At 40.3% G+C, this 23212-nt stretch overlaps 1 protein-coding gene across 4 annotated transcripts in view; it reads right to left on the bottom strand.

The window, feature by feature from the left end:
• Positions 1-286: 286 nt before the first annotated feature.
• Positions 287-23212, bottom strand: part of STX11 (syntaxin 11) — a 36634-nt gene continuing 13708 nt past the window's right edge. For 2 of the 4 annotated variants that reach the window (XM_068550951.1, XM_068550955.1), the window contains exon 2: positions 287-2251. In XM_068550951.1, the coding sequence (XP_068407052.1) occupies positions 1383-2246 (864 nt within the window). In that variant the 5' untranslated portion in view covers positions 2247-2251 and the 3' untranslated portion in view covers positions 287-1382. Of the gene's footprint in view, positions 2252-4330; positions 4352-6539; positions 6683-23212 lie in introns of those variants that run through there. The other 2 variants (XM_068550952.1, XM_068550954.1) reach the window with 2 other exon arrangements.

Here is a 23212-nt window from a genome sequence, read left to right on the forward strand (position 1 = left end):
AAAACATGATGATTTTGCTAAACTATTATAAATAACTCAGGAGAGAAGGCAACATACCCCACATGAATTATTTTTCATCCCCCCCTATTCAGAGTTCCATCCAGTTGTTGAAGCCTCAAGCAGGTAGTAGAAGAATTTTTTAAAAGATTAATTGAAAACGTAGACTAAGATTTAAATGGTCAACACACAAATGCATAAACAGGATGTTTATAATGTAATGTTTATTAAACTAACATGAAAACCAGAATTATTTTATTTTAAATTACTACATTTCCATGCATGAAAAGAATGGGCCACAGTAAAACAAAAGTAATTATTTCTAAGACCGTTTTTTAATATTTCTAGTTCTGTATGCATTTTCAGAATTTGACACCTGTTCTTTACCATAGTAACCAACACAGAGTTGTTCAAAATAAAGTTTTGACCCAAACTGGACTATGGAGATGCAGATGGGAGTGAGATGAACTCATAACAAGCAAACCAACACCAACAACCAGTAAAAATGTTTCATCGATATTTATATACCATATTTACAAAAGTAAAGTTAAACCAACTGGTCATTATGTACGTGCATTAGTAAATATTGGTAGTTTACATTTACATATATGTGCGTTTGTAATAATCAAGTACAAAGATAAATTTTAAATTATTTTTATTTATGAAAAATATATATAATGTGACAAACATACTTCAATTTGAGTGCTTGTTCAATACTCAGTGCTTAAAAATCTTTGGAAAAAAAACTCCCAAGATACATTCTGATGGAAGATATTAAAAGTAAAGAGGTAAGGAGATAATAGTAAGTGTTAAATGTGATTTTAATAAGTAGAGGAGGTGAGCAGAAAGAAGATATACATCCAGGTGGGAATCACATAGCATAAACCAGATGAAGAATCAGAAATGGAAGATGTGCAGTTTTTCCCAAGATCGGTTCACTCGAAAATGAACACAACAGAGGTACTTTCAGGATAGGGTAAATGAAGCCTTGATAACGAGTTCATACTGTGAGCCGATGCAGAACTGACTTTCTCCTAGAGGTCCATGTACAAACATGCCTTGGACATCTACCGGAGAGTACGCTACCACGTCAGTTCCTTATTTGTCTTCCTTTAAGAGGCAAGGGTGCTATGTGCCATATAATGACCTCACAAAACTTCAGTAGGCATCTGTCCTTACAGATGAAACAGCGGGTGGGATCAACTCTCGTTCCAAGTACGAGCTGGACTGCAATTCTTGGACCTCGAGTTTTTTCCTTTTCTGAAGACTGAGGTCCCTAGGGATTAGGGCAACTCACCCCAAAGCAGACAGCCTCAAAATCTTTCCCAGCGTGCTTCCCGGCCCATTCTGGTCGGGGATGGGGTGTGGCGGCCCGAGCCCGCCTGCTAGTTGAGGCAGGGGCAGCAGAAGCAGCAGACGGTCCGGCAGGGGTTCTTCTTCTTGTACCGCACGGCCTTGCTCACCTGCACCTTGGCCTGGCCGGTGTAGTCGAGGGTCTTCTGCACGTTGAGCTCGATGACGTCCAGGGTGTCCGCCTGCTGCTCCACCAGCATGGCCATCTGCAGGAAGAGGTCGTGCAGGTCGCGGATGCGGCTCTCCAGCCGCAGCATCTCGCGGTGGCGGCTCTCGATCTCGTTGAGGGCCGCCCGCGCGCCCTTCACGTCAGCCAGCAGGTTCTCAGAGAACACGTCCCACTTGCCTTGTTCGAACATGTCCTCGATCTGGTCGCCCGACACGTCCTTGCCCATGATCTCCAGCTGGCGCTGGATGCGGATCTTGCAGTTTTCGCGCTGCTTCATCTCGGCCTGGTTGTACTCGTGCATGGCGGCCTGGAAGGGGCGGGTGAGAGCGCTGTAATGTGCGCGCGCGATGCGCGCCACGACCGAGTGCGCGCCGTGCTGGGCCTCGGCGTCCTCGCTCAGCGCCTTCATGGCGCTCAGCTTGCGGTGGATGCTCTCGCCCCGGGCCTTGATGTCCTTGGCGATCGAGTTGGTGTCGCGCTTGATGCTGCTGAGGCGCCGCATGGACGTGAGGAAGCGGGTGTTCTGCTTTCCCAGCCGCTTCACGTCGGCAGTCAGCTGCTGGTTTTCCTCCTGAAGGTCCTGGATGTCTCGGTACAAGGATTCCAGGATGTGGTCCGTCTCGAACACGATATCCTCGGGGGGCGAGTCAAATTCATTGTCCTTGTGTGGGAACTGCTGTTCATACCGCTTGGTTAACTCCACAAATTCTACTAGCCGGTCCTTCATTATGCCTGTAAATAGAGATACTGAGGTTAAATTCCTCAGAATTTAATTTATCAAGAGTCAGATATTTGCACTGAGGGAATTAAAGATTGAAATAAAGAAACCACCTGCTCACTGCTCAGCACTCCCAATGCTTTACTCCTGGGTGTAGGTAAGAAATGCACTAAAGGAGCTAAATGTTTCAGAACATTTTGCTTATGAGTAAAGGACTAACGTGACTGAGAGTCACGAACACACTTGTATTTTATAGCTTGTAGTGTCTCAGTGCAATAGCGGAGGTGCCTGGAACTCAATCAGCAATTTCAAATTTTAGATTGCATTGGGAATCCATCTCTTTTTCTTGCTTTACAGTTCTCCAATAATCGCAAATCAAAGCACACCAGAGAAAAGAAAAATAAGAAGAAAAGACTTGCAAGGATAATGATTGTTAATTAAGGCCAGTCAATTTACAAGGCTTTGGGGCCAACTCTTAAGTGTTGTCTATCCTGTGTTTATTTCAGCACTGGTGAGCATCCTGTACATCATAAGAATATTTTTTTAATGATAGAAATCATGGTTTAATTTTTTACCTTAAAATGTTATAATAAAACATGCTTCAAGTAAAACAACAACAAAATGAACAAAGACAAAAATCTAAAAAGGAAGTATAAAATTTGGAAGTTGAAATCTCCTTGCTCTTCTGCCTAATATCACCCGTACATACTGCAGTTTGAATGTCTGTTTGATACTCAGTGCTTAAAAATATTTGGGGGAAAAACCCCAAAATATATTCTACTGGAAGATATTAAGAGTAAAAGAGATAGAGAAATAGTTAAGTGTTTTATGTGATTTTAATAAGTAGGAGAGGTGAGCAGAAAGAAGATATTTATCCAGGTGGGAATCACATAGCACAAGCCAGATGAAGAATCAGAAGTGAAAGATGTTCAGCTTTTCCCGAGGTCCCTAGTGGTGTATCATTAACAAAACTTTTTAAAAAAAGTTTTATATGGAAAATTTCAATCGTACACAGCCCTAGTAGCAGTAATATAACTCCCATTTATCCATCACAGAGCAGCAATATTTGCCCATTTTCAATGGCTTCTTGAAACAAGTTGGCAGCTCAAACAGCATTTCCGTGTTTTTATAAGAGTGGTTCTGATCAGTTCCCTGCTTAGCAAGGCACAACAGTGTTCTCTATGTCCATATTTTTTCCAGTGAAGTAAAAAACTTTCATTTTTAATAGCGTGTATAGATGCCAAAATAATAAACATTTTGCCCTTTTATATAAGATTTTGTGGCTAGAAAGATTTCTTTCTACTATATAATTTGCAGAATAGAGAGGGAAAATGTCAATAGCAACATTTAATGGCTACTCAATCTATCAGGGATCTTGCTCTCAAATTAGAAGCTTCTCTCAAGTTGAAGTAATTAATTTTACCGCCCCACTAATGGAATGCTGACAAGTTGGATTTAGTGATAAATGGAAAATGGTGAAATACTAACCACGGGTTCTTGTCTGCCATGGTCATTATTTACATAAATTAAGCAAGGTTTAATTCCATAGTGGTGATTTTTAATACAAGTTATCCTGCTTAAAATGCCATTTCTGCTTTCTAGTGACAAAAATCAATACCGGACTTTCTCAGTGATGGAGAAGGTGACTCCTAGAAGCACAACTGAGAGGCAGAAAAAAGACCCAGGTGGACCAAAACTGTGCCCTCCCTGGACTGAACTGCCTGATATCCAAATATTTCCTCATTTTGAACAAAATTTAAAGACAAACCACAAGTTGGGGGGGGGGATTTCAATATATGGCAGATAATGGGTTAACGTAATTAATGTATCAATATTAAAAACTCCTGCGTCCCCAAAACAAAAAACCACTTGCCCAAACAAAGACGATGAAAAGGCAATTCATATAAGAAGAACTATAAATGCCAGCGAACACAGGGATAGTTAATATGTATCAGGTACTTACTGTAATGCCAGTAAACATGTTCTAGGCCCTTTTCATGTGCTACCCTCTTTAATCTTCATACGGACTTCATGAAGTAGGTGTTGCTATTATCAGAGTTGGTAAGTGAGTTTAAGGAGGTTAAGGAACGTACCCAAGGTCCCTGGTAAGTGAAGAGTCCGCCTCTAGAGTAGCCCCACTTAACCACTACAGTCAACTATCTCCAGCAGGTGTATAAAGGTGAGCATGAGGGACTTCACTATCAAAACAAGGAAATGCAAATTAAACCACTGAGATTTCTTTTTTCCCCCTAAGCTGGCAGGAGTTTTTTTAGATAATGATTTAAAAGAGAATTCTGTGAACGCTGAAAAAAATGCTTATAGGAGGGCAAATTGATAGAACCTTTTTGAGGGCAGTTTACTAATATGTATAAAAGCTTTGAAAATGTGTATTTGTTTTGTCTTAAGTACATTTATTCTAAGGATATATGCAGGGGTATGTGAAGCTCACTGCTGTAAATATTTTCATCACCACAGTTTTCACAGAAATTCAAAAATGATTTAAAGGCGCAAAAATGAGGTATTGACTGCCACATAATCACAGAGTTTAGAAGGCTATAATGGGATGAAAAGTGTAAATACCATTTTGGGTAGAAAAACTATGTAAAGGGAAGAGAATGAGCAGTGCTACCATGCATACATCCGGAAATAAAGACTTGAATAATACACATCAAAACATAGTTTTCTTCAAGTTGTGGAATTATAAATCGTTTTAATTCCTTCCTTGTGCTTTCCTGTATTTTCCAACATTTTTATAATGTCCATGTAGATTTATTAATTAAATGAAGCCCCAGAAAACTAGAAGTATTTGTTTAAAGGACTAACTTCTTTTTTTACTGAAAAATGTGAAAGTGAAATATTACATTTATTGCATTATTTTTTTAACATCTTTATTGCAGTATAATTGCTTTACAATGGTGTGTTAGTTTCTGCCGTATAACAAAGTGAATCAGCTATACGCGTACATATATCCCCATATCCCCTCCCTTTTGCATCTCCCTCCCACCCTCCCTATCCCACCCCTCTAGGGGGTCACAAAGCACCGAGCTGATCTCCCTGTGCTATGCGGCTGCTTCCCACTAGCTATCGATTTTACATTTGGTAGTGTATATACGTAAAGGACTAACTTTTTAAAGTCCTTCTTTAAGGTGCATGCATTGCAATCAGGTTACCACCTTATATGACATGGGGAAAGTACATTAGTTGGCTAGCATCAAGTTGAGCTGTATTTATCTGCTTATGTTAGTATCCAATATATTCTACTCTGAAACAAGTGGATAGGACAGAGAATGGATCAATTCTGATGAACAAGGCAAGAAATGGTGATTGATGCAAGGAAGGCTTAGGAGGCGCTATCATGGGAGGTCAGGGGTGGTTAAGGGGCAGCACCACACACCAGAACATTAGGAGCCTGCTTGTTGGTCTCTCACTAGTCCTAGACAAGTCCCAGGTTCTGTATTACTCTCCTAAAGCCCTGAAAAAGCTATTTGGGGGAATCATTTCATTCATAATATGAAGAGCAAAGTGCACTGCAATCATATAGAAAATGGCCTTGGAAGAATATATTCAGAGGCAGTCATTCCTTCTCAAGACCTAACAACATGAAGCCATGGGTCCTAAATCAGGTGAAGGTCTAAGCTCACTTGAAGGCTCAAGTCCATAATCTGGTAAGGAGAGAGGAAGGGTGTGGGGAACTCAAGATTCTCTATGGAGGTGTAGACAAGAAAGTAGCCTTTACCTTGCCTTCCAGCCTACCTTTCCTGGCCCAGCCCAGCCCCGAATGAGTTGGTCCCACTGATCTAGAAGGTTTCCTGGTTGCCAGGGAGGAAACATTAGGAAAATTACAACAGAAAGTCAACCAAGAGGCTTCTAAAAATGTTCCCCAAAAGGTTAAAATGGGGGAGACCTTCAAGGTGGTGGAGGAGTAAGACGCGGAGATCACCTTCCTCCCCACAAATACATCAGAAATACACCTACATGTGGAACAGCTCCTACAGAACACCTACTGAACGCTGGCAGAAGACCTCAGACCTCCCAAAAGGCAAGAAACTCCCCACGTACCTGGGTAGGGCAAAAGAAAAAAGAAAAAACAGAGACAAAAGAATAGGGACGGGACCCGCACCACTGGGAGGGAGCCGTGAGGGAGGAAAGGTCTCCACACACTAGGAAGCCCCTTCGCGGGTGGAGACTGCGGGGAGCGGAGGGGGGAAGCTTCGGAGCCACGGAGGAGAGCGCAGCCACAGGGGTGCGGAGGGCAAAGCGGAGAGATTCCCGCACAGAGGCTCGGTGCCGACCAGCACTCACCAGCTGGAGAGGCTTGTCTGCTCACCCGCCGGGGCGGGCGGGGGCTGGGAGCTGAGGCTCCCGCTTCGGTCGGATCCCAGGCAGAGGACTGGGGTTGGCGGCGTGAACACAGCCTGAAGGGGGCTAGTGCGCCACAGCTGGCCGGGAGGGAGTCTGGGAAAAAGTCTGGACCTGCTGAAGAGGCAAGAGACCATTGTTTCAGGTGCGCGAGGAGAGGGGATTCAGAGCGCCGCCTAAACGAGCTCCAGAGACGGGCACGAGCCGCGGCTATCAGCGCAGACCCCAAAGATGGGCATGAGACGCTAAGGCTGCTGCTGCAGCCACCAAGAAGCCTGTGTGCGAGCACAGGTCACTATCCACACCTCCCCTCCCGGGAGCCTGTGCAGCCCGCCACCGCCAGGGTCCTGTGACCCAGGGACAACTTCCCCGGGAGAACGCACAGCACGCTTCTGGCTGTTGCAACGTCACACCAACCTCTGCTGCTGCAGGCTCGCCCCGCATCCGTACCCCTCCCTTCCCCCAGCCTGAGTGAGCCAGAGCCCCCGAAGCAGCTGCTCCTTTAACCCCGTCCTGTCTGAGCGAAGAACAGACTCCCTCAGGCGACCTACACACAGAGGCGGGGCCAAATCCAAAGCTGAACCCCGGGAGCTGTGCGAACAAAGAATAGAAAGGGAAATCTCTCCCAGCAGCCTCAGGAGCAGCGGATTAAAGCTCCACAATCAACTTGATGTACCCTGCATCTGTGGAATACCTGAATAGACAACGAATCATCCCAAATTGAGGAGGTGGAATTTGGGAGCAACTGTAGACTTGGGGTTTACTGTATGCGAGTGACTGGTTTCTGGTTTTATGTTTATCTTAGTTTAGTATTTAGAGTTTATTATCATTGGTAGATTTGTTTATTGATTTAGTTGCTGTCTTCCTTTTTCTTTCATATATAGATATATATATTTATTTCCTTGTTCTCTTTTTGTGAGTGTGTATGTGTATGCTTCTTTGTGTGATTTTGTCTATATAGCTTTGCTTTTACCATTTGTCCTAGGGTTATGTCTGTCCATTTTTTTTGTTTGTTTGTTTTTTAATATAGTTTTTAGCACTTGTTATCATTGATGGATTTGTTTTTTGGTTTGGTTGCCCTCTTCTTCCTTTCTATTTTCTTTTTGTTTAAATTACTTTTTAATTTTTTTTAATTTTTAATAATTAAAAAATTTTTTTATTTTAATAACTTTATTTCTTTTTATTTTCTTTTTTTCTTTCTTTTTTTCTCTCTTTTCTTCTGACCATGTGGCTGACAGGGTCTTGGTGCTCCAGCTGGGTGTCAGGCCTGCGCCTCTGAGGTGGGAGAGCCGAGTTCAGGACATTGGCCCACGAGAGACATCCAGGCTCCACATAATATCAAATGGCGAAAGCTCTCCCAGAGATCACCATCTCAATGCTAAGACCCAGCTCCACTCAACGACCAGCAAGCTACAGTGCTGGACACCCTATGCCAAACAACTAGCAAGACAGGAACACAACCCCACCCATTAGCAGAGAGGCTGCCTAAAATCATAATAAGGTCACAGACACCCCAAAACACACCACTGGACGCGGTCCTGCCCACAAGAAAGACAAGATCCAGCCTCATCCACCAGAACACAGGCACTAGTCCCCTCCACCAGGAAGCCTACACAACCCACTGAACCAACCTTAGCCAGGGAGCAGACACCAAAAACAATGGGAACTACAAACCTGCAACCTGCGAAAAGGAGACCCCAAACACAGTAAGTTAAGCAAAATGAGAAGACAGAGAAACACACAGCAGATGAAGAAGGTAAAAACCCACCAGACCAAACAAATGAAGAGGAAATAGGCCGTCTACCTGAAAAAGAATTCAGAATAATGATAGTAAAGATGATCCAAAATCTTGGAAATAGAATGGAGAAAATACAAGAAACGTTTCACAAGGACCTAGAAGAACTAAAGAGCAAACAAACAATGATGAACAACACAATAAATGAAATTAAAAGTTCTCTAGAAGGAATCAATAGCAGAATAACTGAGGCAGAAGAACGGATAAGTGACCTGGAACATAAAATAGTGGAAATAACTACTTCAGAGCAGAATAAGGAAAAAAGAATGAAAAGAATTGAGGAACATCTCAGAGACCTCTGGGACAATATTAAATGCACCAACATTCGAATTATAGGGGTCCCAGAAGAAGAAGAGAAAAAGAAAGGGACTGAGAAAATATTTGAAGACATTATAGTTGAAAACTTCCCTAATATGGGAAAGGGAATAGTCAGTCAAGTCCAGGAAGCACAGAGAGTCCCATACAGGATAAATCCAAGGAGAAACATGCCAAGACACATATTAATCAAACTATCAAAAATTAAATACAAAGAAAAAATATTAAAAGCAGCAAGGGAAAAACAACAAATAACATACAAGGGAATCCACATAAGGTTAACAGCTGATCTTTCAGCAGAAACTCTGCAAGCCAGAAGGGAGTGGCAAGACATATTTAAAATGATGAAAGGGAAAAACCTACAACCAAGATTACTCTGCCCAGCAAGGATCTCATTCAGATTCAACAGAGAAATTAAAACCTTTACAGACAAGCAAAAGCTAAGAGAATTCAGCACCACCAAACCAGCTTTACAAACGCTAAAGGAACTTCCCTAGGCAGGAAACACAAGAGAGGGAAAAGACCTACAATAACAAACCCAAAACAATTAAGAGAATGGTAATAGGAACATATATATCGATAATTACCTTAAATGTAAATGGATTAAATGCTCCCACCAAAAGACACAGATTGGCTGAATGGATACAAAAACAAGACCCGTATATATGCTGTCTACAAGAGACCCACTTCAGACCTAGGGATACATACGGACTGAAAGTGAGAGGATGGAAAAAGATATTCCATGCAAATGGAAATCAAAAGAAAGCTGGAGTAGCAATTCTCATATCAGACAAAATAGACTTTAAAATAAAGACTATTACAAGAGACAAAGAAGGACGCTACATAATGATCAAGGGATCAATCCAAGAAGAAGCTATAACAATTATAAATATTTATGCACCCAACACAGGAGCACCTCAATACATAAGGCAAATGCTAACAGCCATAAAAGGGGAAATCGACCGTTAGAGAATCATAGTAGGGGACTTTAACACACCCCACTTTCACCAATGGACAGATCATCCAAAATGAAAATACATAAGGAAACACAAGGTTTAAATGATACATTAAACAAGATGGACTTAATTGATATTTATAGGACATTTCATCCAAAAACAGCAGAATACACATTCTTCTCAAGTTCTCATGGAACATTCTCCAGGATAGATCATATCTTGGGTTACAAGTCAAGCCTTGGTAAATTTAAGAAAATTGAAATTGTATCAAGTATCTTTTCCGACAACAACGCTATGAGACTAGCTATCAATTACAGTAAAAAATACAAACACATGGAGGCTAAACAATACACTACTAAATAACCAAAAGCTCACTGAAGAAATCAAAGAGGAAATCAAAAAATACCTACAAACAAATGACAATGAAAACACGATGACCCAAAACCTATGGGATGCAGCAAAAGCAGTTCTAAGAGGGAAGTTTATAGCAATACAGTCCTATTTCAAGAAACCAGAAACATCTCAAATAAACAACCTAACCTTACACCTAAAGCAATTAGAGAAAGAAGAACAAAAAACCCCAAAGTTAGCAGAAGGAAAGAAATCATAAAGATCAGATCAGAAATAAATGAAAAAGAAATGAAGGAAATGATAGCAAAAATCAGTAAAACTAAAAGCTGGTTCGTTGAGAAGATAAACAAAACTGACAAACCATTAACCAGATTCATCAAGAAAAAACGGGGGAAGACTCAAATCAATAAAATTAGAAATGAAAAAGGATAAGTAACAACTGATACTGCAGAAGTACAGAGGATCATGAGAGATTACTACAAGCAACTATATGCCAATAAAATGGACAACCTGAAAGAAATGGACAAATTCTTAGAAAAGCACAACTTTCCAAGACCGAACCAGGAAGAAATAGAAAATATAAACAGACCAATCACAAGCACTGAAGTTGAGACTGTAATGAAAAATCTTCCAAGAAACAAAAGCCCAGAACCAGACGGCTTCACAGGTGAATTCTACCAAACATTTAGAGAAGAGCTAATACCTATCCTTCTCAAACTCTTCCAAAATATAGCAGAGGGAGGAACACTCCCAAACTCATTCTACGAGGCCACCATCACCCTGATACCAAAACCAGACAAAGATGTCACAAAGAAAGAAAACTACAGGCCAATATCACTGATGAACATAGATGCAAAAATCCTCAACAAAATACTAGCAAACAGAATCCAACAGCACATTAAAAGGATCATACACCATGATCAAGTGGGGTTTACTCCAGGAATGCAAGGATTCTTCAATATATGCAAATCAATCAATGTGATAAACCATATTAACAAACTGAAGGAGAAAAATCATATGATCATCTCAATAGATGAAGAAAAAGCTTTTGACAAAATTCAACACCCATTTATGATAAAAACCCTCCAGAAAGTAGGCACAGAGGGAACTTACCTCAACATGATAAAGGCCATATATGACAAACCCACAGCCAACATTGTTCTCAATGGTGAAACACTGAAACCATTTCCTCTAAGATCAGGAACAAGACAAGGTTGTCCACTCTCACCACTATTATTCAACATAGTTTTGGAAGTTTTAGCCACAGCAATCAGAGAAGAAAAAGAAATAAAAGGAATCCAAACTGGAAAAGAAGAAGTAAAGCTGTCACTGTTTGCAGATGACATGATACTATACATAGAGAATCCTAAAGATACTACCAGAAAACTACTAGAGGTAATTAATGAATTGGGTAAAGTAGCAGGATACAAAATTAATGCACAGAAGTCTCTTGCATTCCTATACACTAATGCTGAAAAATCTGAAAGAGAAATTAAGGAAACACTCCCATTTACCATTGCAACAAAAAAGAATAAAATACCTAGAAATAAACCTACCTAAGGAGATAAAAGACTTGTATGCAGAAAACTATAAGACACTGCTGAAAGAAATTAAAGATGATACAAACAGATGGAGAGATATATCATGTTCATGCATTGGAAGAATCAACATTGTGAAAATGACTATACTACCCAAAGCAATCTACAGATTCAGTGCAATCCCTATCAAATTACCAATGGCATTTTTCACAGAACTAGAACAAAAAATTTCACAATTTGTATGGAAACACAAAAGACCCCGAATAGCCAAAGCAATCTTGAGAAAGAAAAACGGAGCTGGAGGAATCAGGCTCCCAGACTTCAGACTATAGTACAAAGCTACAGTAATCAAGACAGTATGGTACTGGCACAAAAACAGAAATATAGATCAATGGAACAGGACAGAAAACCCAGAGATAAACCCACGCACATATGGTCACCTTATTTTTGATAAAGGAGGCAAGAATATACAATGGAGAAAAGACAGCCTCTTCAATAAGTGGTGCTGGGAAAACTGGACAGCTACATGTGAAAGAATGAAATTAGGACACTCCCTAACACCATACACAAAAATAAACTCAAAATGGATTAAAGACCTAAGTGTAAGGCCAGACACTATCAAACTCTTAGAGGAAAACATAGGCAGAACACTCTATGACATAAATCACCGCAAGATCTTTTTTGACCCACCTCCTAGAGGAATGGAAATAAAAACAAAAATAAACAAATGGGACCTAATGAAACTTAAAAGCTTTTGCACAGCAAAGGAAACCATAAACAAGATGAAAAGGCAACCCTCAGAATGGGAGAAAATATTTGCAAATGAAGCAACTGACAAAGGATTTATCTCCAAAATTTACAAGCAGCTCATGCAGCTCAATAGCAAAAAAACCCAAACAACCCAATCCAAAAATGGGCAGAAGACCTAAACAGACATTTCTCCAAAGAAGATATACAGATTGCCAACAAACACATGAAAGGATGCTCAACATCACTAATCATTAGAGAAATTCAAATCAAAACTATAATGAGGTATCACCTCACACCAGTCAAAATGGCATCAAAAAAATCTACAAACAATAAATGCTGGAGAGGGTGTGGAGAAAAGGGAACCCTCTTGCACTGTTGGTGGGAATGTAAATTGATACAGCCACTATGGAGAACAGTATGGAGGTTCCTTAAAAAACTAAAAATAGAACTCCCATACGACCCAGCAATCCCACTACTGGGCATATACCCTGAGAACACCATAATTCAAAAAAAGTCATGTACCACAATGTTCCTTGCAGCTCTATTTACAATAGCCAGGACATGGAAGCAACCTAAGTGTTCATCGACAGATGAATGGATAAAGAAGATGTGGCACATATATACAATGGAATATTACTCAGTCATAAAAAGAAACAAAACTGAGTTATTTGTAGTGAGGTGGATGGCCCTAGAGACTTTCATACACAGTGAAGCAAGTCAGAAAGAGAAAAATAAATACCGTATGCTAACACATATATATGGAATCTAAAAAAAAATGGTTCTGAGGAACCTAGGGGCAGGACAGGAATAAAGACGCAGACGTAGAGAATGGACTTGAGGACACGGGGTTGCTATAACAACATACTACATACTAGACGGCTTATAAGCAACAGAAATTTGCTTGTAAACAACAGAAATTTATTTCTCACAGTTCTGGAGGCTGGAAGTCTGAAATCAGGGTGCCAGCATGGTCAGTTTCTGTGTCTGGTAAAGGCCTGCTTCCTCGTTCATAAATGGCCTTCTTCTCACTGTAACCTCACATGGCAGAAGTGGCAAGCAAGCTGTCTGGGGTCTCTTTTATGGGGTCTCATGACCTAGTCACTTCCCAAAGACCTCACCTCCCAATACCATCACCTTGGGGGTTAGGATTTCAACATATCAATTTTGGGGGGAACACAAGCATCCAGATCGTAGCATTCCCTAATTGAGGTTTTATATTTGGAGCAATTATTAGCTTCTAATAACCTAGATCTGGATGAACACATGAAAATCTTTTCACTATTACAACCATTACCTTCTCTCCCACAATAATTTCTTCATATCAGTCTCCCCAACACTGTAATGTTTCAGTTATTAGAGCACTCAATCAGGTAGTCACTCATCATAACTGTCCAAAAGCCCACAAAGTTATTAGCAGTCACAGATAATTCTCTTCTAACAAAGATTCACTATGGTTATGACTGACCCAAGACTGTTGAAATACCAAAGCACTGATACTTGGAGGTAGAAGTTTTACAGTCGGGGGCATAGAATTGACAATTGAGGGAATGCTAGCAGATGGCCTTGCTAAGGGAGAAAGTAAAGAGAGGAGCGCTCCAGGTTCAAGGGTCAAATCATCCATAGGAGTTTTTCCACTGTTATCTGTATCAGCATTTACAAACAAACACAGTTGTTGTTGCTGTATCTTACATCTGATTTGGCTTTGGCCTTGGAATATGAAGCAAACTTTTGTCTGGAAAATACAGAGGAAATCTACGTAGAAAGAAAAGATGATGGGGAATAAATCATTGAGTCTAGTTTAATTAAACTTTATATTTCATAAAAATATAAAGTATTTTTTTATGGAGTATTTTTTTAAAAAAGAGAAGTCAATAGAGTTTTCAGAATCATTAATGACTTTTCTTTTCCAACTCATAATACTAGCTAAGGACAATCCCACAGAATTTTTACATTTCTTTTTCTGTTCCTCTTCCTCTTAAAGTCTTATAAGCCACTGATCCTAATCCTGTTGGCTGGTTACTCCTCTTTAATCCTCCAAGGAAACAAATTATTATTTTCAGCTGACATTTTTTACACGACTGCAGAAAAATCTCAATTATCCAACATCATCAGTGCATGAGGTTTTCTCATGTAAGCGACTTTTACCTAACCAAAGTTTCTCCCTTCAAATGTGAAAAGTATTCACTCCTTTTTGTTGGAAATCCTCTTCTAAACTGCACTGACATATTTCATTTCTTCCTTAAAGAGAGAACATTGGACACAATTTATTGGTGACTCAGATTATCATTACTAACATCTTTGAACTGTGTGATGATGCACTTTTGTTTTGAAATGTTTCTCTTTCCTCATGGTTACAAGGTCAAACCTTACCTCAGTCATCTCCATATACTGCTGTTGACATTCCTCTCTCTCCCCATACAGGTTGTATCAGACCAAGAAATTATATAAAAACCAAGCACTTAACAATGGTAAGCTATAAGTGGGTCAGCAACACTCTAGAGTCGAACCTAAGTAAAGCAAGGAAAGAAAAACTAACTCAGTCAGTGGCAAACTGAGTGTCCAATGTGAGCCTGCCTTTGTACTGGACAACTGATATATAACCAACCCATCAACAATCTTCACAATAACTATGAAAGCATCAAATTGTTAGATTATTTCCATGATGTGATGACCATCAATTCATAACCTACTTTCTTGACGTGACTTCCTATGTGGCCCATTCTTTCCCCCCCAAATATGTACGTACTCTTTGTGAATGGTTGAAAAAAATTTTTCAACCAACATTCTTTCCATGTCCTCCAATCAAGAGGTACAGACTATTTCTCAACTTCTTGAATTTGGAGTGTGGCCATTAGACTGGAACTTGCTTTGGCTAATGAGATGTTAGTAAATATAATGCAAGCAGAGGCTTGAAAAGCACTTGTGCAAAACAGCTTATTACTCTTGTAACAGACCCGTGATACAACCATATGAAGAAGCCTGGGCTAGCCTGCAGGAGGCTGAGACCTGGGGTTTTAGTAATCCCAGCTGAACCCAGCCCCCAGCTAACCCACCGACTGACTGTAGCTACATGAATGAGCCAGGAGACACCAACAGAAGATGGATCAGCCAATCGAAAGAATTGTGAGAAATAATTAATCACTGCTGTTGAAGCCATTAAGATTTGTAGCAGTTTCTTAAGCCACAAAAACTAACATACAGAAATTGGTACCTAGAAGTAGCATGTTGCCATAACAAAAACCTAAAATATTCAGTATCAGCTTTGGGACCAGACAGCAGGTGAAAAGTAGTGAGATAACTATTAGCAAAAACCAGAAAAATAGCATGCAAACTGTTCGTGGAGACTGGAGAGGTGATGAGGAAACTGTACCGCAGTCAGGGAAAAAGGCAACCCACATTCTGCTGCAGCAAAACAACTGGCAAAAGTGATGTCTGTGGCAGCATGAAAGATACACAATGGGGGCCTTCCCTGGTGGCGCAGTGTTTAAGAATCCGCCTGCCAATGCAGGGGACGTGGGTTCGAGCCCTGGTCCGGGAAGATCCCACATGCTGCGGAGCAACAAGGCCCGTGCGCCACAGCAACTGAGCCTGCGCTCTAGAGCCCGCGAGCCACAACTGCTGAGCTCGCGTGCTGCAACTGCTGAAGCCCATGTGCCTAGAGCCCGTGCTCTGCAACAGGAGAGGCCACTGCAATGAGAAGCCCGCGCGCTGCAACGGGGAGTAGCCCCCACTCACCACAACTAGAGAAAGTGCACCCGCAGCAACGAAGACCCAATGCAGCCAAAAAATAAAATAAAAATAAATAAAATAGGCACATTTAAAAAAAAAAAAAAAAGATACACAATGAACTTTGAAGTTAGCTGCAAAGATCTCCAAGAAGAATGTTGGAAGAGTTCACTGAGTGTTTCTAGCTGCATATAAGGTTCTGCAAAAGAGGGATGAGCTGAAAAATAAATTATCTAGTTAATAAGCATTATTTAGAGAAAATAGAGAAGAACCAGAACTCACGTGACTGGAAAAGAAAATCTTTTATCTCTCCAGTCTCTTCAGCTGGAGGACAAGACTTTTAGAGCAAGAAATGGCCTCAGAGTGAAGACCTTTGTAAAATTTAACGTGGTGCCTCATAGCACTTCTCAGCTGGACAAAAGGGCCTCTAAGACTCCCTGAGGCACTGTCTCATAGCAGCTTGATGCTCAGCCCAGAGGAGAGAAAGATATGTCTGACTTGAAAAAAAATTCTGGCTGTGGGTTTCAGGGGCCTGAACCCTATGGGATTCTTAGGAAATGCACAAAGTTTTTAAGAGGGTTTTACTGACAAGCACAAAAGTATGACCTAAAAGAGACAGAGACCATTCAAAGAAAAAGAGGCCTCTGGATGCTCGATTTTTTACAGTAAGAACTAGGCTAAGGAAATTATTTAGAAGCAAAAATAAGCCATTTCTTATGGAAAAGGAAGAATGTTTCAGAGGGTAGAGCCAAGAGCAGTAGAGAAATAGACACCAGTGAACCATTCCCGAGGAAGAGAACTGGGTCCTAATCAAGGAACCTCCCCTTGCTCAGGAGGTGGGGGGGACACCTAGCAGCACGGACCTGGATAGAGCTGCTGTGCAGTGCTGATGCTATTTATATTCTGTTTCTGTAGATTTGGGGGGGTTATCTTTTCCCTGTTTCACCATGATACGTTGGGTGTGTATGGGGAAGTAACTTGTTTATGATAACTAAAAACTATGATAACTAGATAACTAAAATATATGATAGTTATGTTATATATATAGTATATATATATCATATTTATATGCTATATAGATATATGATAGTTAGTTATCTATGATAACTAGATAACTTAAAAGTTCATTGTCTCAGCAGTGGCATGGACATATATACACTACCAAACATAAAATAGGTAGCTAGTGGGAAGCAGCCACATAGCACAGGGAGATCAGCTCGGTGCTTTGTGACCACCTAGAGGGGTGGAATAGGGAGGGTGGGAGGGAGGGAGATGCAAGAGGGAAGAGATATGGGGACATATGTATATGTATGACTGATTCACTTTGTTATAAAGCAGAAACTAACACACCATTGTAAAGCAATTATACTCCAATAAAGATGTTAAAAAAAATAAAATAAAAAATAAAAATAAGAAGTTCATTGTCTCAGGATCAAGAGGATCCACATCTGAAGGGCTGTATCTGAGGGGTCTCATCTGTATCCAGAAGTGATGGAGATCATGGATAAGCCTCTGGACTTAGAGGCTGATGCCTTAATGGGATGAGGCTTCTGAAAATCCTACGATGGGGGTGAGCGTATCTTTCTTGCAGGAGAAATGTGAGTCATTTTTACCAAAGGCAGACTATATTTGATTGCCAAAAAAAAATCAAACCAGCCACAAATTCTTAGCAGTACCCCTGATCAACAAGTGGTGTTGATGGAAAAGACATGCCCTGTTAATAAAAGCTCTTAACCTTGGGCATTTTGGGAGAGTGAGGCGAAGCTTCATTGGCAGTAATCTGCGGCCTTCTCAGCAGTCAGTGTATGGCAACTCACAGGGAGGGCAAAGGGCTAGGAAAGTCACAGCCCTGGAAATAAGTGGGGTACCCCTAGAAGAGAAGGTGCAACAGAACCTGGGGAGCACATGTAAGAAAAGGAGACCAGCCTGTGTTGAGCAGTGGTCAACATATTAACTGGTTCTGTCTGGCAAAGTGTTTTTAATAGTTCTTTAGTTGAGGGGGCATCAAAAGTTAACTGTCAATCCATATACTTATATGTATGCATGCTTACATTATTTGTATTAAAACAAAAAGTATAATTCTCAAAAAAAAAAAAGCATCAATTTCTCTACTCTTCCAATCTGGGTTTGGCCGTGAGACTTTCTTTGACAGAGAGGACAACAGAAAACATGCTGCAAGCAGAGGCTTGAATAGCACTAGCATATTGGGGCTTTTCCCCTCTTACTACTAAGAACACTGAAACCTCTATGTGTGGAAGCTCTGGCTAGCCCCCTGGAGGATGACGACCATATGAAAAGAGAGGCCAGCCCCCAGGTGACCCACCGCTCCATCTGTATGACTGAGCGCAAGTGAGGCCATTGGAAGAAGCACTCAGTATTTACTTTCTGCCAGGTACTGTTGTAGAAGTTTTACATAGATTATCTCATTTAACCCTCATAACCATAAGAGATAACAAATCGTGATTTGGGGATGGTTTGTTATCCTGACAAAGCTAATTGATACACCCCTCTTTAGGTTTCTCTATACCCCAAGATGTGTGTTCTTCTTAAACAGGACCTAGGAGGACGATGTGACTCATGGATAAATTGTAATTTTTGGAAAGTAAATGCTGTTGCATTTAAAACAGAGTTCATTGCTACAATTTAAAACTATAAACATAGGGCTTCCCTGGTGGCGCAGTGGTTGAGAATCTGCCTGCCAATGCAGGGGACACGGGTTCGAGCCCTGGTCTGGGAAGATCCCACATGCCACGGAGCAACTGGGCCCGTGAGCCACAATTACTGAGCCTGCGCGTCTGGAGCCTGTGCTCCGCAACAAAAGAGGCCGCGATGGTGAGAGGCCCGCGCACCGCAATGAAGAGTGGTCCCCACTTGCCGCAACTAGAGAAAGCCCTCGCACAGAAATGAAGACTCAACACAGTCATAAAATAAAAAAAAATAAAAAAAAAAAGAACGTGAATTTCTTTAAAAAAAAAAAAACAAAAAACTACAAACATAATAATTGTCCTGTTGATATATGACACCTACTTGATGATCATGGCCTAAGTACACACCTGGATTTTGATTCAGTATACATTTACAATTTTCTATTCATATTGTATACAAACGTTAATGTAAAGCATACACATAAAAGGAGCATGTGTTTCTTAACAAGTCTGAGGACAGTCTTCCTTTCCTTTTGAGGAATATGGTCATAAGCATGGTGAGGAAAAAAAAAAAAATGATGCTAAAAAAAGATTATCTCATACACAAGCAGCCTCTACAAGCAAGATTCTGCAGAAGCTGTTTGATAATGCAGTATGCTAAATCAGGGTTCTTGAGCAGTGGGGGCAGGACAGCACAGAGATACTAGGCAGTTCTAACCTTGGCTGAGTTTCAGTCTGATAAGAGGTTCTGAGAACTTGAAAAGCCAGTTTTGAAATGGAGGTAGATAGTTAAGTGTATCACAAGTCTGTTGTTCAGATCACTAAAGTAAAGAACACCAGTTAGGCAAAATACAACTTCCAAACATGACTCTCCTGCCATATTCCAAACCTCCCTTTGTCATCCAAGACTGAACCAGAGACAATTCTTGCTAGCAAACTAAAAAGAATAAAAATTAGTGTAATGTGTACCAGGTTCCTAAGGAACATTAGAAGTGGATTAAGACCCTACTAGTCTTTCAGAGTGTTTAAGGCAATCAGGATACTGCTTCTCAGTTGTAGAATCTGGTTAGAATTCCACATCCACTCAGGGCAGTGGAAGAGAGTGGCTAAGTGTTCAGCCTGAGGAGACAAACTCTGCCACCACTGGGACTAGCCTGGGCTCTCTCACTGGTTTCAGGGTTCCCAGCAGTAAGAGAGGGCGATTCCTAATAGGTAAGTGCTTTTCAAATGTCTGCTGATGTCACATTTCCTTGTAGTCACCTTCTCTCTGCCTTATCTTCCACATGTATAAATACCAACTGCGTAAGATGAGGAAGAGAATTAAATGAGATAATCCAGGTAAAGCTCTTAGAAGAGTGCCCAGCAGACAGTAAGCACTCTGTATATGTGCCCGATTATCATCTATTCTGTGATTTTAATTCACTCAAAAAACGAATGCAGATTCAGTAACTATTGGTATAAATAGTGCATTTGTTGATATACTGCTGAGTTTATTACTAACAGTTTGTTACTCATCTCATAATCATAAGTGAACACTAATCCCTGTGAGTCACCAGATTGTTTAAGGTTTTCAATAACTTTTTTTTCCAACTCTTTTTTTGCAAAAATTTCTTTTTTTCTGAGTATGAATGCAACCCTTGCTCTTTGAAAAGAAGAAGAAATAATCCAATGACAGAATTGTTTTACATGGAAAGTAAACATTTCTCATCATTTAATACCACTATATATAGTAACTATAAAATAACCAATGATAAAAGGCTAATACATATTCTTCCAGACTGTTTTCTAATCTAGAAAGTTGTGAATTCTTAAGAGACAGCATCCAGAAGAACTGACCCTGATACTGTGAACTATGGAATATTTTTCTGGTAAACTCTAAGAGTTCTCTGGGTTTCTTCCTGCCAGGGGACCCCTCAGGGATGCAAGGCTATAGGGCAGGTACAACCATACTTTCCACCACCAACATTTTCGTGCAGGTGGTATCAGGTAAAAAGGAACACCGAGGGCAACCCGGAAAGGGAAAGGAAATTCTTTAAAAAAGAGAGAGAATCCTTATGTTTTACTTTCACACTTAAGAATCCCAAAGCGGTTACTCCAATTCCACACACTTGGGAGACTGAGTCTTGAGGTGCCTAAACCAGTCTGAGGACTCAGGGTTTGTAAAGTCAGTGGCTAGGCTTTCTTGTGGGAACAGATGAACAATTTTAATTCAGTAAACATCCTTCGAACATCTCCCTCATAAATGTCTCACAAAGGTAAGCCCCATTCCCCAACCCACGAGGTTTTGTTGCTAGTGGGGGAGCAGTGTTTGTTTTGCTTTCCAGGAACATACTGGGAAGAGGTCTTGCTCATCAGCTAACTGACTTGAGTCCTGAAAACAAATGTGGCGCGTGCGAGAAAGAGCGCTCCCCTGGGTGTCAGAGGACTGCTCCCCGTTTCCTTCTCTAGCTGTATAAAGTAGAGCGAGACATTTCATATCTCTGAGTGTCAGTTTCTCCATCTGTAAATTGGTAATGACACTGCCTATCTCATAAGGGTTTCTTTTTTGATCAGTAAATGAGGTAGATAATGTATATAAAGGCACTCTGTAAATTTAAACGTCGTTTACAAACATGGTGTTAGGAGTTATTATTTTGCACAGTTGCCACTCATAATCAGTTTATGTCACCAGGTAGTTTATTTAAAATACTACAAGTACTACTCCTTAAGAAACATGTGCAGACCAAGTGATTTTAAATGATCCTGTAAAACCCAACAACTATTCTAATATCAGTTTCTATATTATTACTTAACTCAAGTGACAGAATATTAATGCCCTATATTCACTCAGAACCTCAGCAAAGTATGAGTTAAATGCCTTGCATTTACTGTATACAGGATGTCCAAGGAAACAAACTCATTTACCATAATGAAATTTAAAGGGAATATCTCACATTACACTTATCAAAGAAGACAAATAACAACTCTTTGAAAACAAAACTAACAAACTAAAAAGAAGGAGCTGACCAAATTTCTTATACATTTACCCCAATATAAACTGTTCCACATAGCAGTTGTGTTGTTTATTACTAATATAGCATCAACGCCAAAAATATAATCTTACAGATCTTTTAATATTAACAGAATTTTAAATTTCCCTTATATCTGAGCTTCTATTTTGTATTAAAGAGATGCTGCATCTTTGCAGTAGCAATTGGCAACGTTCATAATTGGAATCGGGGGATAACCTCCTATCCGACCAAAACTGCAGAAAATTCTATAGCTAAAGAATAACTTTATTTCTTCTCTCATGAACAAACTATCAATATCTGTGTAGAATAATTACCAGCAACCATGAAACACATACAATTTTAAATATCATACCTTTCATTTTTCTGTTGAGCATTCATTATACTGTAATCAGATTTTAACATTTTTTTTTTTTTAAATCTCAATTGTATTAACTAAAATATATTCAAGAGCGTAGAAATCAGGGCATCTTGTTAGATAAACCAAGTTGGGCACTGTGTTAACTAGCTTCTAAGTAATATTCATGAAATAGACTATGTGAGTTAATGTTCTTGTGCACATCTTCAGGACACATATGCCTGCACAAGCTACTGGCACAGACACTTTCATGTGTTTATTCAACAGGTATTTTGTGAGTATCTATTGTACTATGTGCCAGGAAATATGAGGGGATGAGGTTAACTCAGTGAGCAAAAGAGTCATGGTCTCGGTCCTTTAAAAATATATTTTTTAGATAAGCAAAAAATGCTTATAGAAAGTATTTTTTAAGAAATAAACGAAAATTTCAAAAATGTGAAATAAGACTTTTGAAATATTTAAAATACAGGTATAGCTGAAACTAAACTTATGCAACTTGCTCATTCTCAACAATTTAAAGACATAACTATGAAGATACTGAGGGAAATACATCTTCAGTTTTCTGTGTAATTACAAAATTTTTCTTAATTTCAGTAACTGGTGTCATCTATGACGTGAAAATAAACACTATCAATCTCCAGGGGTGCTCAGTAAGGTGCCTGAGACACAGTGACTGAATTCTCAACAAAGGCAAGTATTTTCTCACATGATACTTATGGTTTTACTCATGTTGGTAAACATACACACTCTCCGTAACTATCAACAGGAAAATTTGTAAATGAGAGCTACTCACTTTTAACTTTACTGCCCTTAGTCTGTCCTGGCCCAAAGAAACTCCACTATGGCCACGTCATCCTGCCCTGCAACCAGAGATAACTCACCCCTCCCAATCCCTATCCAAATTCAAAACTTGCCCACTTAGGGACTTCCCTGGTGGTCCAGCAGCTCAGAATCCGAGCTCCCAATGCAGGGGACCCGGGTTCGATCCCTGGTCAGGGAACTAGATCCTGCATGCCACAACTAAAAGATCCCGCATGCTGCAACTAAGACCCAGCGCAGCCAAATAAATAAATACATATTTAAAAAAACAAAAAAACAAACAACTTGGGACTTCCCTGGTGGCGCAGTGGTTAAGAATCCGCCTGCCAGTGCAGGGCACAAGGGTTCGAGCCCT

The sequence above is a fragment of the Eschrichtius robustus genome, chromosome 9 (genome assembly GCF_028021215.1).
Source record: "Eschrichtius robustus isolate mEscRob2 chromosome 9, mEscRob2.pri, whole genome shotgun sequence".
NCBI lineage: Eukaryota > Metazoa > Chordata > Mammalia > Artiodactyla > Eschrichtiidae > Eschrichtius > Eschrichtius robustus.